The sequence below is a fragment of the Bemisia tabaci genome, chromosome 7, assembly GCF_918797505.1.
Source record: "Bemisia tabaci chromosome 7, PGI_BMITA_v3".
Lineage (NCBI taxonomy): Eukaryota > Metazoa > Arthropoda > Insecta > Hemiptera > Aleyrodidae > Bemisia > Bemisia tabaci.
Window position 1 is genome coordinate 22314759 of NC_092799.1, and position 13796 is coordinate 22328554.

The following is a 13796-nucleotide window of genomic DNA, read 5'->3' on the forward strand; positions in this document are numbered from 1 at the left end:
GGAAGTTTGCCTCTCCATTTATAAGAAATGAACCAAAAAATTATGAAAGGACGAACATAAATGTGGTATAATAATTTTAACTTCCGCCGCTGCGCCGCGCTGATCGCACTGTTTGGCGCAATGCGTGAAGTATTCCTGCAGTCTTGTAGGCGCTATGCGTTTCACGCCCACCGCTCCTGACCGCACTGTGTTTGGCGCAATGAGTGAAGTATTCATGCAGTCTTGTAGGCGCTAATATGTGTTACATGCCGACCGCCGCGCCGCGCCGAGGGCTTGTCCTTTTCATCTCAAGTCCTCGTCATCATTCCTCTCTGCGCTAAGCTCCAGGGCAAATTGCGTGTTTAGTTCCTCTCTTGACTGGACTAATTAAAGATTTTGTCTCTTGTATCACCGAAAAACGACAAAATTAGAAATTACTATACTCTCAGGAAAGAGAAATTTTGTCCCCTTTTCTCATTGATAATTTTTTTTTCTGAATCCGATTTTTTTATACCTACATTCAAAAAAATTGCAAAATTCGCCGCCCCCTTAATCCGGCCCTGTCTCGCACACTTTTTTTACATTCAGAATGTTAAATCAACCTCACCCTTTTTTTTTTGGTGTAAGTATTTGCACTTCCTTCATTTATAATTCTGTAGGTATCCAGTCAAAAAGTAAAATGGAGTGAATTACGCGAATTTAAAAAAAAAGGAATGGGTTAATTTTGGAATCTATCCAGGACAGTCCCTGCACCACAACGTTACCTATTGATATATTTTTCAGGTAGTTTGCTTCTGAAAAGTCTAAATGTCCAAATTTTACCATACAATTTCTTTTATATAATTACATAATTGAAAGACGAACTAAGTTTTATTATTTTCGTGAATGGGTGTAAATTTTCTGTAGGTAAAATAGTCCCAATGCTTGGAAAAAAAATCGAGCCAAATATCTTTCACCAGACCCTTTAAAGAAAATTCAAGGTCTCACTCTCTCACTGGTATTTAGATAAATGAAATTCAGATAAATAAAAACAAGCGCTTAGAAAACAGAAGTCAACTAATTTATTCAATAAACGCGTGGTATCATTTATACAAAGTTACAGATTGTTACAAATATACAGTATAAAATAAAATTTATAGTACAAATGAACAATAAAAAAATACTCATCTACTTCATCCAGAAAATATTTACAAATTACGTAGAATTTCATTTCGTTTATAACTCGAAAACTGCGGCAATTCTTGACGTTGCGAATTAAGTTTTGGAAATTAAATAACATTCAACATTATCGGTAGTCAGTCGTTTGTAATGATGAAGACCACTGTAGACTAGACTTGGAATTCCGAATGGAAAAAAGTTTTTGCCCGAATTAAGACTATATTACATGAATTCAATTCTATAATACCTATGCAATCCATGGTCGTAGACCACTATGCAAATCAATGAACCCACGTACCAGGGCCTGATTTAGGTCATACGGCGCCCCAAGCCGATGATTTTTTGGCGCCCCCCCTCATCTCCTTCACTTCCACCCCCTCCCCCCCACCCCTCCCCCGCCATAACCAACTCTCCACTACTACACCCCTTTCCCTCCCCTTGCCCTTCTCTCCCAATTTCCTCTCAGAAATGATTGACAAACTTAGATTAATGGAATCGTTTAAAATTCTATAGCTTCGACAGAGAAAGAAGAAAAATTCAACTTATGTGAAAATGACAGTTTAATAGGCACTTATTCGACATAAGGTATTAGATATTCAAATTAAAATGTAATTTTTGGGACGCTTACCTAAACAAATGTTTTTCTTCGGGCTTTAGCTGCTGCAAAGTCACTGATTATACCACTAAAGTCAAGAGTTTGTAAGAGTTCGTTCTCAATATAGAGCAGAGCGGAGGAATTAAGAAAGTCTTGCTTCTTGGTTGTCTGCAAATGATTTTTCACTCGTTTAAGAACCGAAAACGACCTTTCACCAGTGCAGTTGGTGACAGCCATACACAAAAAGATACGAAGACTTATATTTACATTTGGATAGTCTTCAATTCGATTTGATTTTAGAAACTTCAAAAGAGCTTGGGGATTGCCAAAATCTTTGACAGCATTTGGATCCATTTCTTTGTATTCTTCCAGGAAAAAGGCGAAACAGACGCATTCCTCCGGAAAAGTTTTGTCAAGATCGTCGCTATATTTTTCTTGAAGTTTTTTTGCATGCTTTGAGATATCGCTTTTATGTAAATTCAGCAGATTCCATAAAAATCCAAAATCTTCATTAAGATCTGAATAAATTTTTATCTTGTCCGACAAACTGGTACAGATTTTGTCGAGAGCTGCATAATATACATTGAAAATGAATGACTCTCGACCGGAGAATTCTGTATGATTTTTGGTACTTTCACCGAATGGAAGTTTTGGTTTCGTCGACCTGGATTGATCTTTTTTGTATTCATTGGAGCCACACAGTTGTTTAGCTTCTTTTTCAATCTTACTAAATTCATTTTCATTACGCAAAGACGTCCCAAAAGCTTTTAAGGAAACATACAAGTTTAGCACACTTTGTAAGTCCAAGCCTTCTGTTTGAAGTTTTTTGCTGTAACGATGAAATTTGTCTAAAACTTTGTTCCAAAAAAGCAGCAGTATCGCAGTTTCAAGCTTTTGAAGTTGCTTAGCGATGGAATTTGCCTCAACCCGTGCAGCGATTTGTGCCGCTTCGGTTGGAGAATATTTTTATTTTCTCTCCTTTCTCATCCTTGGCAGCAAAATCCAAAATTTGGCGCCCCCCAAAATTTGGCGCCCCAAGCCGCGGCTTGATCGGCTTGTGGGGAAATTAGGCCCTGCCACGTACCATTTCATTGGGAATTTCCCAAATGGTATGCTGACTTTAATTAAGTACGCCTGATTAAAAAATTGATGAATTGACGACAAGTTCAACAAGTTCGTTTTCCACAAGTTCTGAATGTCGTTGGGAAATTAGGTACATGATTTTTAATTTGGACTTATGAAAGGTACAAGATATTCCTCGCACTTAGTTAGCTAACTCTCTCATATAGGTATTTAGGAGGGAGCCATTTGGATCTCTGGCAGGGGTAGCCTTCCCTCCAGTGACGTAGCCAAGAGAGAAGAAGGGGCCTGTACCTGACGAACCTTCATTTTTAGCGATTTTCAGGAATCATTTATCCTCGAATCCCTCCTTCTTAGCGGAAAATTTTGAAATTTCCGTCTGTGCCACTACCCGGTCCCGCCCACAAGTTTAATTAAATTTGGACTAAAATTTCCAATTAGGAACTGCAATTTCTGGCTCATCCATAAAAACACTTATGGGCATATATGTAGAAAATAACTGATTTTGTCGTCAGATCAACTTTCCGCGAGTCATACGCCATAATCCGCCACAAAAGCCAATTTCAGGCAATTTTTGCCAAATTTGGCAACTTTCCAGTCCGAATTTTTTGGTTCAAAGTTAAAATTCGGATTCAGCGTCAAAAATTACATAGGAATCACTGAAGATATTTTTGCAGGCTCTAATCCTTTTTTGCCTGAACTATTAGGGAAACTGCATGGTACGTACGTTATTGCTAGGCTGATTGTGAGCCGGAAATTGTGGTTCCCAACTGCAAAATGTAGTCAATTCATTAGGAGTCGGACGGATTTTGAGCTTCTGGTTCTATGACTCCGAGATCGCGTGTCAAATCGGAAAGACGCTAATCACCTTTTCAGTGTCGCTATCTGGAGTCCGGGAAGAGACTCGTTTGCTTGGCAAGTCCTGGCCCATCGCGGCCAGTCCTCGCTTCCCTAGGGGGGCCGTAGCCGTTCATTTGAAATTTCGGTGGGGATCGCGGGGGTGAGATGGGCTCTCCGAAGGCATCGCCGTGGACGTCGACCACCGTTTGGGTCCTTCCACCTCTCGCCACCGGCGAGGCGGCTCCCCCTCTCTCGCCTTGAGACTGGATTTCGTTTATCCTTTTCAGGAGGATTTCCGAGAAAATGTCCTGGACCTCAGATAAGTCTGTATCGCCATCAACCTGCGGAGTAATAAGATCGTCGTAATTAACACGGGGCACAACATGGGAACAGAGCAAGGGAAAGGATGAGCGACGAGCGTTATGCCGGCGCTCTGATACAACTATTCGTGCTCGATGGATGTCCGTGTTGCGTCTGCAAAATTGAAGGCGCGATGGCGCGAGGTGCGGACGGAATAAAAGCAGACGACGAAAGCAAATAAGAATAAAAATAGGGAAGAGAAGAGGAGGAAGGCAAGAAGTCGAAGAAAAAGGCAAAGGAAAAGTATTCTTCTACTCCTGGTATTCTTTTTCTTCTTCAATCGTTTTCCGATAACAATTTTAACCGCAATGGGTCATTGCATGCAAGAAAAACGGTTATGTGAATCGTCCTAATGAAGGTAAAATAGCACAAAAATTATGGTGGTAACGTTAAAAAATTCTAAAATATACACCGCAAGGGGCAATTTAGGTTGTATAGAATACGCTTTTTCAAATCTGCCGCATCTGCTGGGGGCTGTTTTCAGACAACGTATCTAAAAACAAGAGGCGGAAAGTTCCGACAACTTGCGGTGAACGAAAACTGACAATTTTAAACATAAGACTTAAGCAGATCGATGAAATGGAGAGATCGTTTGCATGGACAGGAGCCACGATCAGAAATCACGTTTTGGTTGTAAACAAAGCAAATGAACAACACCAACTAATCGGCAACTACCGATGCAGGCTGAAGTTGCCGTTTGCTCCGGTAACTAGAAAACTGCCCCCAGACGTAGGACACTTAAAAAAGCGCGCTCCATGAAAATTTCAAATTAAGAAGTGTATTTTAGGCTTTTTTAATGTAATCGTTGCAATTATAACGTGCCATTTTACCTCTAAAACGTCTTTTCACCACCGCTGTCTCTTTTGCGTACAACAGATACATTTGATTTAAATTAGTTGGAAACTTCGAGGAAAATTTGTTATAACGTTCCTCAAAAATTCAGATTTTACCTGGGAATATTCGGCAGCGGCCGATCACGAAACGGGGGGTTTCCCTAAATTTTCAAAAGAACAATTTTCAGGAATCTTCGAAATACTTTTGGTCCGAGAACGCCACTGCTTGAAATCTCCTTGGAAATTATTTTAAAATAGAAACTTAAGTGAATGTAAAGAATACTCTAGGAGATTTCAAGACAAGACAGTTAAAGGATCGTCTTGAAATTTCTCCCTAAAACTTAAAAACTCTCCTCTTTAGTGGAAAGTTAACAAAGGTTTATAGGCTTCTAAAGATAGAGAAACGATTATGAATGAATACGAGGTCTGTTAGATTAGAAACCGGATTTTGGTCATAACTAGCCCACAATGCGTCCAAATTAGGTTTTCTTGAGCTTTCCTGATAGCTGGAAATATACTTAAGAACGCTACGTTCACAGATTTTGTTTATTTTGATCAGTGTTTATTCTGTGTCATCTTGAATACGAGTAAGTCAGGTGCGTTTTGCGATTTTCATCATGCGATCACTGATAGAGCAAAGATTCAACATTAAATTTTGTTTTAAACTCGGTATACCTTGTACCGAAACTTTTAGTATACGCTAAGTAAAGTTTACCATGATCATTGTAGGAGATGTTCCCACTGTTTTGAATGAGTTAAACGATTCAAAACTGGTCAGGAGTTCGTCAAAGATGAGGAGCATGGGAATCGACCCTCAACGGCAACTGACATTTGTCACGCGTGGAAGAAATGCGGGCAAAAGTGCTCGAAAACGATCGTTTCGAGCTTGTTGAACAGAGTAATATTTCTGAAGGCTCTGTACATACAATTTTGATAGAATATGTAGACACGCACTGAATTTCAGGTACACTTGCCCCTTGATTGTTGTCCGTTGAACGAAAATCCAACCAAATGTCAATTTTCCTTTAGCTGCTTGAACGTTCTAACAATGATCCTACATTTTTGGATAGGATAATTTTCGGTGACAATACTTAAGTGTACGGCTACGATATGGAGACGAAACTCCAATCGTCCTTGTGGGTTGAAAAATGTAGTGCAAGACCGAAAAAAGAGAGACAAGTTCGGTGAAACATAAAAATCGCAAAACACCCTTGAGGTTGCCTTACTTCAAGCCACATACCAACGAAGCTAATTAGGATTTTTCAAACTTGTGAACGTAGCGTTCTTAAGTATATTTCCAGCTATCAGAAAAGCTCAAGAAAACCTAATTTGGACGCATTGTGGGCTAGTTATGACCAAAATCCGGTTTCTAATCTAACAGACCTCGTACAGCCTCAAGTAAATCATCTTGAGATCGGTATGAAACGAGAATCCGAGACAGCTCGGGTCAGTGACAAGCTAATAATGAATGATCGAAGACTTACAATATTCATTCTATGGTCATCATCCAAATGTTTGAGCAATGGTAGAGTGTGTTCTCGAAAAAGCTCGAGTCGTTTCCGAAAAGCTGCCACAGTGTCGTCTAAGCGTCCTCGCGCCAGCTGAAGTTTTGAGCAATCCAACAATATCAAAGTCGGCTTTTGCTTGAACTGTATCGAATCAGAAAAAAATTGATAATACGATAAAAACTAAAAGAAAAAACCCGTCATTCTAGTATTCTCTACGCAAGTAGCACAAGTTCCCTGGTAAAAATTGGCAGTAGAATCTGTGTTCCAAAATACCATGGACCTACAGCTGGCTGTAAGATTTACAATAGCTTCTATAGCCGGCTACACAATTTCTTACAACCTTCTATAGCCGATGGCGACTTAACAACAGCCAGGCGATAAAGTGTATGCTAAGCGTTACTAATTACGGATGCTAGGACTTAGTGAGTTTTTGGAATACTGCTCTCTTTTTGGGCCATAGTATCTTGATTTATTTTGCGAGGAAAGCTCCGTACTTTGGATGGATGCCTGCCGTTACTAATATATTAGAGCACCTTCAGTTTTGTATGATACTGTGCAATACCTCTGGTGTGAAATAGTTGCTTCAAGCGCCGTGGTACGCTGCGGTGCGGCAGGCGGGCAGCCAGCGCGAAACGCGCATTGGCGCCTACAAACCTAACAGGGATACTTCACGCGTTGCGCAATGCGTGAAGTATCCCTGTTAGGTTTGTAGGCGCCAGTGCGTCGCGTCGCCGCGCGCCGCTCCGCCTTGTGTTAGACTCAAATTTTAATCTCGCGGAGTCAGCGTTTTTCAACTCATGATTTTGAAATGTTTGCACATCCTGTATGGATTTTTCTCATTTTAATTGATGAAAAAAATATCTATTAAAGGAAAAAATAATGTGTGTTTTGTAAATATTAAGGTGGTTCCGTATCAAACTTAATGATTTCCAAAGCACATGAATTTCTACACAATTTCTTATAGCCTTTTATAATCGATGGCGAAAAAGCAACAGCAAGGCGATAAAGTGTAAAGCCCGGCGATAGGAACTATAGACCGGCTGCATAATTTTTTATCGCTTCGTATAGCCCGGCCGTATGATTTTCTCCGCACTCTACAGCCAGCTATATGATTTTCTGTAGCCTTCTTTAGTCGGCTATAAGAATTCCTATGGTATTTTGAAACGCAGCTCTTATCGCCAATTTTTACCAGGGTTGCTATCGATAAAGTTACGATTACGTGGTAGAGGCTTCGATCGAAGATCGAGTTTTGAACGAATTTTGATCAAAATAGACTATTTGATGACAGATGATAACCATGCAACATGTTACGGTCGAAACTTGCCGGGCCGCCGAGTTGTTTTCAGGAAAGAGTTTTGATATTCATCATATTTTACCGCATGGAACATTTTTGCCAACTCTTTATCTGAACTTGACCCGAAACAACGTTTTTAGGACTGATGACTTTCACGTTTCGATCAGATTCTGATGAGAATTTTAATCATGGATCAAGGGCTGAAAATTGTGGATACTATGTAGGTGTGCCGTGTATGTTGCCTATCTAGTAATTTAAGGGGCTCCGTATATTGAAATTCATTTGAAAGTTAAGCAAAATGAGTCGCAATCTTTTTATACATTGCCAGTGGCTCGTGGCTCGTCTTTCAAACACACGGAAATTATTTTATTGATCGATTAATTGACATTCATTCTCCAAATGTCAAGAATTTAGTGGATTTGATGCAATTTTAGGCTTGCTTTACGCAAATTTAAACATCTTACCTTGATTTGGAACTGTTCTAACTGCTTTAGATCTCGGGGGAATCCATCTAATACGATACCTTTTGCAAATGAGTTATTTTTAATTTCTCTTTCTACTAGATGCATCACTTGCTCCTAAAATGACAGAAAAATTCATTTAGATTAGAGGAAATCATGATGAATGTATCAATGACGTTGACACTGAATTAACACATTGCCAGGGGTCCATGATTTCGTCAATGGACAAGACAAGACAAAGCCCTATCTTAACCACTTATTACATCGCAAATCAATGTCTTATAACGCTGATCTAAAATTTCAATCATTGGCCTACAGTGCGATGTTTGATTGAAATCTTTAGCCTCTTTTTCTGTAGAAATTATGGGCGAGTACTACAAAAAAAATCCGTTTTAAAAGTTGCTAATCTTTCATGACAGAGTACGGTATAAAAGAAGTTAAGGAATTTACATCTAGCGACGTCAGAATCCATCACCATGACATCGACTCTTTCGACTACTGACTCAGAAATCAACTTGGCCATTCGTGGAATTCGTAACGCTTGTGCTGAATAATATTACTCGCATATTTAACGCTTTTTCTCATGTTGATAGAAGTTAACTCACCGATGGCGCTAAATCTCCGCGCGCTATGATATTTTTTAGCTGGTTATCAGGCACTTGAGAGGCATTCGTTGTTTCTAAAAGTGAACGCAACAACTGTCCTACACTAATATGAATCCATCCATGAGCTTTTCGAATTGCTTTTTGGCACAAGGTAAATTTATTGCTTCCAGGTCCGCCTAAAAATAAAAGAGAGGAAATAAAAATTCAAGGTTCATTACGTACTCAAAATTAATAACAACTAATGAAACAAATCAAAAATGCACGCGGCTCAAATATTTTGAGAAACTTAGATTTGTCTTTGCACAACTTCAGAGAGATTCTTCTCCTCGCCACACCACCCTCATTCTTCCGACTCAGACACAAAAAATAGCCACAAGTTCTGGATGGATAGCTAGCACAATCGAAGTGCCTTCAATTGATCGTGATACCACCACCAATGACGGTTGAAATTCGCGCTCAAGGGCTCACTAGATTTCTCACCAGGATTAAGGCATTCCAATTACTCGCTTTAACATTGATAGTCCATTCGCATTCAATGAACTCTTCGAAAAAAAATTATTTTTCTTCGGAATAATTTCACTTGTATAGATTAATCATAATATCAACGTTTTTATATTTTAATTTATAAAACTAGGTTTATCGATGTTCTCAGCCTCGAGTTTGTTTCTTAGAGAAAATGTAATTACGAGTTCTTAACATGACATTTCCGCGAATGGAGGAGAAGCGTCGAGGGCCTTTTTAGTTTCTCGGCCTCACCTGGATTATGATAAGTGTTTCATATTTTCAAAGCGTTAGCCCTAGGTAGGCGCTATGCCAAATATTTAGTCAAAGTCCTTAGGCATACCGATCTATCAAATTTTTGCCGTTTTGCCACTCCAGAGCAATTTTCGCAATAATTTAGAAACTTATAAAATATTTATAGAGAGCATTATTTCATAAATTTTCTTTTTTTTTAAAGTTAATGTACCTACACAGTTTTTAAGTTAATTTAGGTTTTAAATGTGTAAAATTGAAAAGAAACCAGTCATTAACAGCACTCTACCCTTTTGAGTCAGTTGGAAACCGCTTTCCAACGAGAAAGTTCTCAGGCCACGGAACAAAACAAATATGCATGAAGCTAAATCTTGAGAGTGAGGAGACTGGGGAAAAATTTCCCTGTGAAAAGGAACTGATTCGGAAGGTTAGTGCGCTGTCAATGACTGGTTTCGGTGCCAAGACAAGATCTTCTACGCCGAGAGCATCAAGGAGCGGCCATATTGATACCTAAAATTTCAAAACAGAGGCGGAATCTATGTCAAAAAGTGAGGTAAGGGCGTATCTCTATTTCCACATGAGACCCGGGAAGCATAGACTTATACAGAGAACAGGGCTCACGTTGAAATGGGTCAATTGTGCTGGTCACAGAATTCTGATTTGACGCTTTGATAAGCTAAAAATAATAGCTCTGTCAAAATAGCAATTTTCACTTTCAGTATGAACCGAGGTATCGCGCTTCGAAAAATTCGGTTCACAACGTCACCCACCGCGCCTGTATTTTGCCGCCCATGGGCCGCCTGTATTTTGCTGCCCCCTTCTCATGCGTTTTGAAACATCAATGAAAACCATCAGGTGAACGTGCAGCGGAAAGAGGTGCATAAGACGCGTTTACTCGTGTTGGGCACATTTTTTGCGGAGTCTTGTCAACATTACCAGCAAAAATTCACGGAACTTTGCGCGAAAGTTAAGCTCCGTGAACCTCTCTCTATGTGAACAAGGCCTTCCATTTATAAGAAATGAACGAAAAAATTATGAAAGAACAAACTGACCGCACTGTGTTTGACGCAATGCGTGAAGCATTCCTACAGTCAAATAGGCGCTGTGCGTTTCACACTGACCGCTTCTGATAACGCACTGTGTTTGACGCAATGCGTGAAGTATTCATGCAGTCTTGTAGGCGCTATGCGCTTCACGCCGACGGCTGATGACCGCACTGTGTTTAACGCAATACGTGAAGTATTCATGCATTCTTGTAGGCGCTATGCGCTTCACGCCGACCGCTGCTGATCGCACTGTGTTTGACGCAATGCGTGAAGTATTCATGCAGTCTTGTAGGCGCTATGCGTTTCATGCCGACCGCCGTTAAACGCGCCACTCCGTTCGAGGTTAAATTGCGTGTTTGGTTTCTCTCTCAACTCGATTACTTAAAGGTGTTGTCTCTTGTACCACCGAAAGACGAAAAAATAAGAAATTACTATACTTTTACTCTCAGGAAATGAGAGATTTTGTCACCTTTTCTCGTCTGTAACTTATTTTCTGAATCCGATTTTTTTCTCTCTTTTTTTGATACCTACATTAAAAAAATTGCAAAATTTGCCGCCCCCTAAATTTTCCGCCATGGGCCGCGGCCCATGTGGCCATCCCCTAAATCCGGCCCTGTCACAAACCGAATTTTTCAAAGCGAGATATCTCGGATTATAGTGAACGCAGAGAATTGTTGTTTGGACAGATTTCAATATTATTAACTGATCTACGAGAATCAATCATCAAAACACGATTTTATGACCACACTGGTAAAAAAAACCTCCTGGTTCAAGAGTGCCGTTTCTTGTCGCCAGATTTAAGAGTCTGGACTCTTGTTTCAGTGCAAAATCCGCTTGAATTAATGCAAAATCCGCTTGAAACAAGAGTTCAAGACTCTTAAATCCGGCGACAAGAAACTGCACTCTTAAGTCAATGCAATGCGGCATTGGTCCAAGAGGTTTTTTTTTTACCAGTGAGCGCAACTAACCCATTGAGATACACTTGCACTTGAGAGAGGAGACGAAATGTCTTACCGACAATCCAAATGACAGGCGGTATCCTGTTGCTAGTTTTCTGTTTAGTCTCTTTCGTCGGAGAGTTGTAAACGGAGATGCTGGTCTTGATCGGCCGATCAGAGGCTCCTTCACCGGCGGTCTTCATGCTTCCAGTCTGTGTCGTCGACTGCTTCCCGATTATCTTCAAAACGGCCGATCGGAAATCCGCGTAAACCTCTGTCGGATTCCGCTCCCCGTTGATCTGGGAACAATAACGAACGGCCAAAAGTAAAAACACAGTTCAAAATATGCGTGATTAAGGTTACTTTTCTTGGTCAGATCAACCGAAAGGACCTGGTCACTCAACGAAATTTTTTATTAAATCGACCAAAGCCTAGCCGTAGGTTGCTCTGAGACATCTTGGGGTGAAGAAAGTGTCCTGCTCAACTTAGTGTCCTGCTCAACTTAGTGTCCTGCTCAACTTAGTTTCCTGTACTGGAAAAAAAAACACATTGGATCTAGAGTCCAGACTCTTGAGAACATTGACAAGAAAAAGGACTCTTGATTCAAGCAGATTTAAGCTTAAATCAAAAGGAAATCCGCTCAAATTAAGAGGCTTATTGGTTCTTGATTTAAGCTTGAATCTGGTTGAATCGAGAGAATTTTTTCTCGTCGATGTTTTTAAGCGTCTGGACTCTAGATCCAATGTGTTTTTTTTTTCCACTGTAGACTGCCGTACTAAGGAAAAACGCCGTATGAACATTCGAGAGTTGCCAAATTTCCTTCTATAAAATGTTCATTTTTGAGGAAGGCTATGAATATTTTTCCTTGAAATTTTCAGAAACTTTAGATGATGTTGCGAACAAAATCATATTATAAATTGGAAGAAAAATATTCCCGAGAATTCGTGATTTAATGAAGGCAATTTGGCAACGCCTGAAGGCTCATGCGGCATTTTTCCTTAGCACGGCAGTAGAGTACCCTCTTTTTCCTCTCGATGACCCCTAGAGGGTGACTCGCGATCGGCCAGCGTTATCACGAGATATTCATATCAATGGCCAATTTGCGAAATCACGTACCTCCCTCCATAGCGGTGTTTCAAAATATCCTTTCCTACTTTATTTTTTTTTTATTTTATTTTTTTTTTTAAATAACAAGTTAACTGCATAGCTTGAAATTTATACAGAATATTTTACCGACATAGATGAAAAATCAAGGAGGTTTTCAAAAAAGTACGTTGACTGTTTAAAGAAAAAAAAACAAAACAAACAAACAAAGAATGACAAGAAGTCTGCAACGTTGCCAACAGATACACGTGGTTTCGCACCTTGGCCATCAAAATATACATAAAGATTTCCATAATTGGCAAGAAAAACAGTTCGCAGCCTGCTCTCAAAGACACCAAAGAGAATTCATTCTTGAATCCAAATTCAATCATTTAATCCAACTCCACAAAAATTGCTTTACCGTTTCGCCTCCGTGTACTTACGTCCCTTTCACGATGGATCTACGTACACCATGTCATACCATGTGACCACATACACTTCGCTCCGCTGCGAACAATGATGGGTGGGTGGTCTTTTTGGGGCATCGAGCATGTTATAATGGGTCAAATGTGTAATTTTCATGACATTTTCCTCTCGTGACGGGCTCTCGTGGTCATAGCAGGAGGGTGGCGTGCTTCGCGATACATCGATTAATTTCCAAATTAAACCTATGGAAAAGGATCGATAAACGGGGTATACCTTAGTAATCGATTCTTCACCATAGCTCCAAATGGGGAAATATCGATAATCGCAATCATTCACGCTTCGTCGCTGCTAGCGCCAGGCTGGGGTGTCTCAAGTCGTCAAAAAACTATCAATGCTGAGCTGAATCGAACGCACAACGCAAATATTTATCGATGGGCCGCTGGTCGACCCAGGGACGCGGGTCATGAAAAATTCATTGTTTCGTGACAGGGGCTATTTAAGCCATTTAAGCTATTTAGTCAGGAGTAGTGAGAGGCCGCCAGTGGTATCCGTTTGTAACTCTCGTCTCATATTCGAACTTTATGACTATTGAGCCTCTTTGCCTCCCTTGCAACTCTCTGTCCTTTTTCTGTATCGACTTAAGTGGTGTTCTCTCTCATCAGGAAGCATTGTTAAATTTTGAAACTTTGTATCACCTGATCTCCTAGATTCAGAATTTCACTCTTTGCACTTTTATATGCACTGTTAAAAATCAATGATTTACTCTGGATGAACGACCGGCGAGAAAAACAAACCCAGCGCGAATTTCGCGCCGAAATCTGAGTGAATAGATCAGAG

At 40.1% G+C, this 13796-nt stretch overlaps 1 protein-coding gene across 1 annotated transcript in view; it reads right to left on the minus strand.

The window, feature by feature from the left end:
• Positions 1-2677: 2677 nt before the first annotated feature.
• The window catches only part of LOC109029557 (adenylate kinase isoenzyme 5), a 57849-nt gene continuing 46730 nt past the window's right edge, over positions 2678-13796 (minus strand). The window contains exons 6-10 of the mRNA XM_019040055.2: positions 11527-11749; positions 8714-8889; positions 8112-8225; positions 6330-6494; positions 2678-3993 (exon numbers count right to left, since the gene is read on the minus strand). Of these exons, the coding sequence (XP_018895600.2) occupies positions 3694-3993; positions 6330-6494; positions 8112-8225; positions 8714-8889; positions 11527-11749 (978 nt within the window). The 3' untranslated portion in view covers positions 2678-3693. The remainder of the gene's footprint in view (positions 3994-6329; positions 6495-8111; positions 8226-8713; positions 8890-11526; positions 11750-13796) is intronic.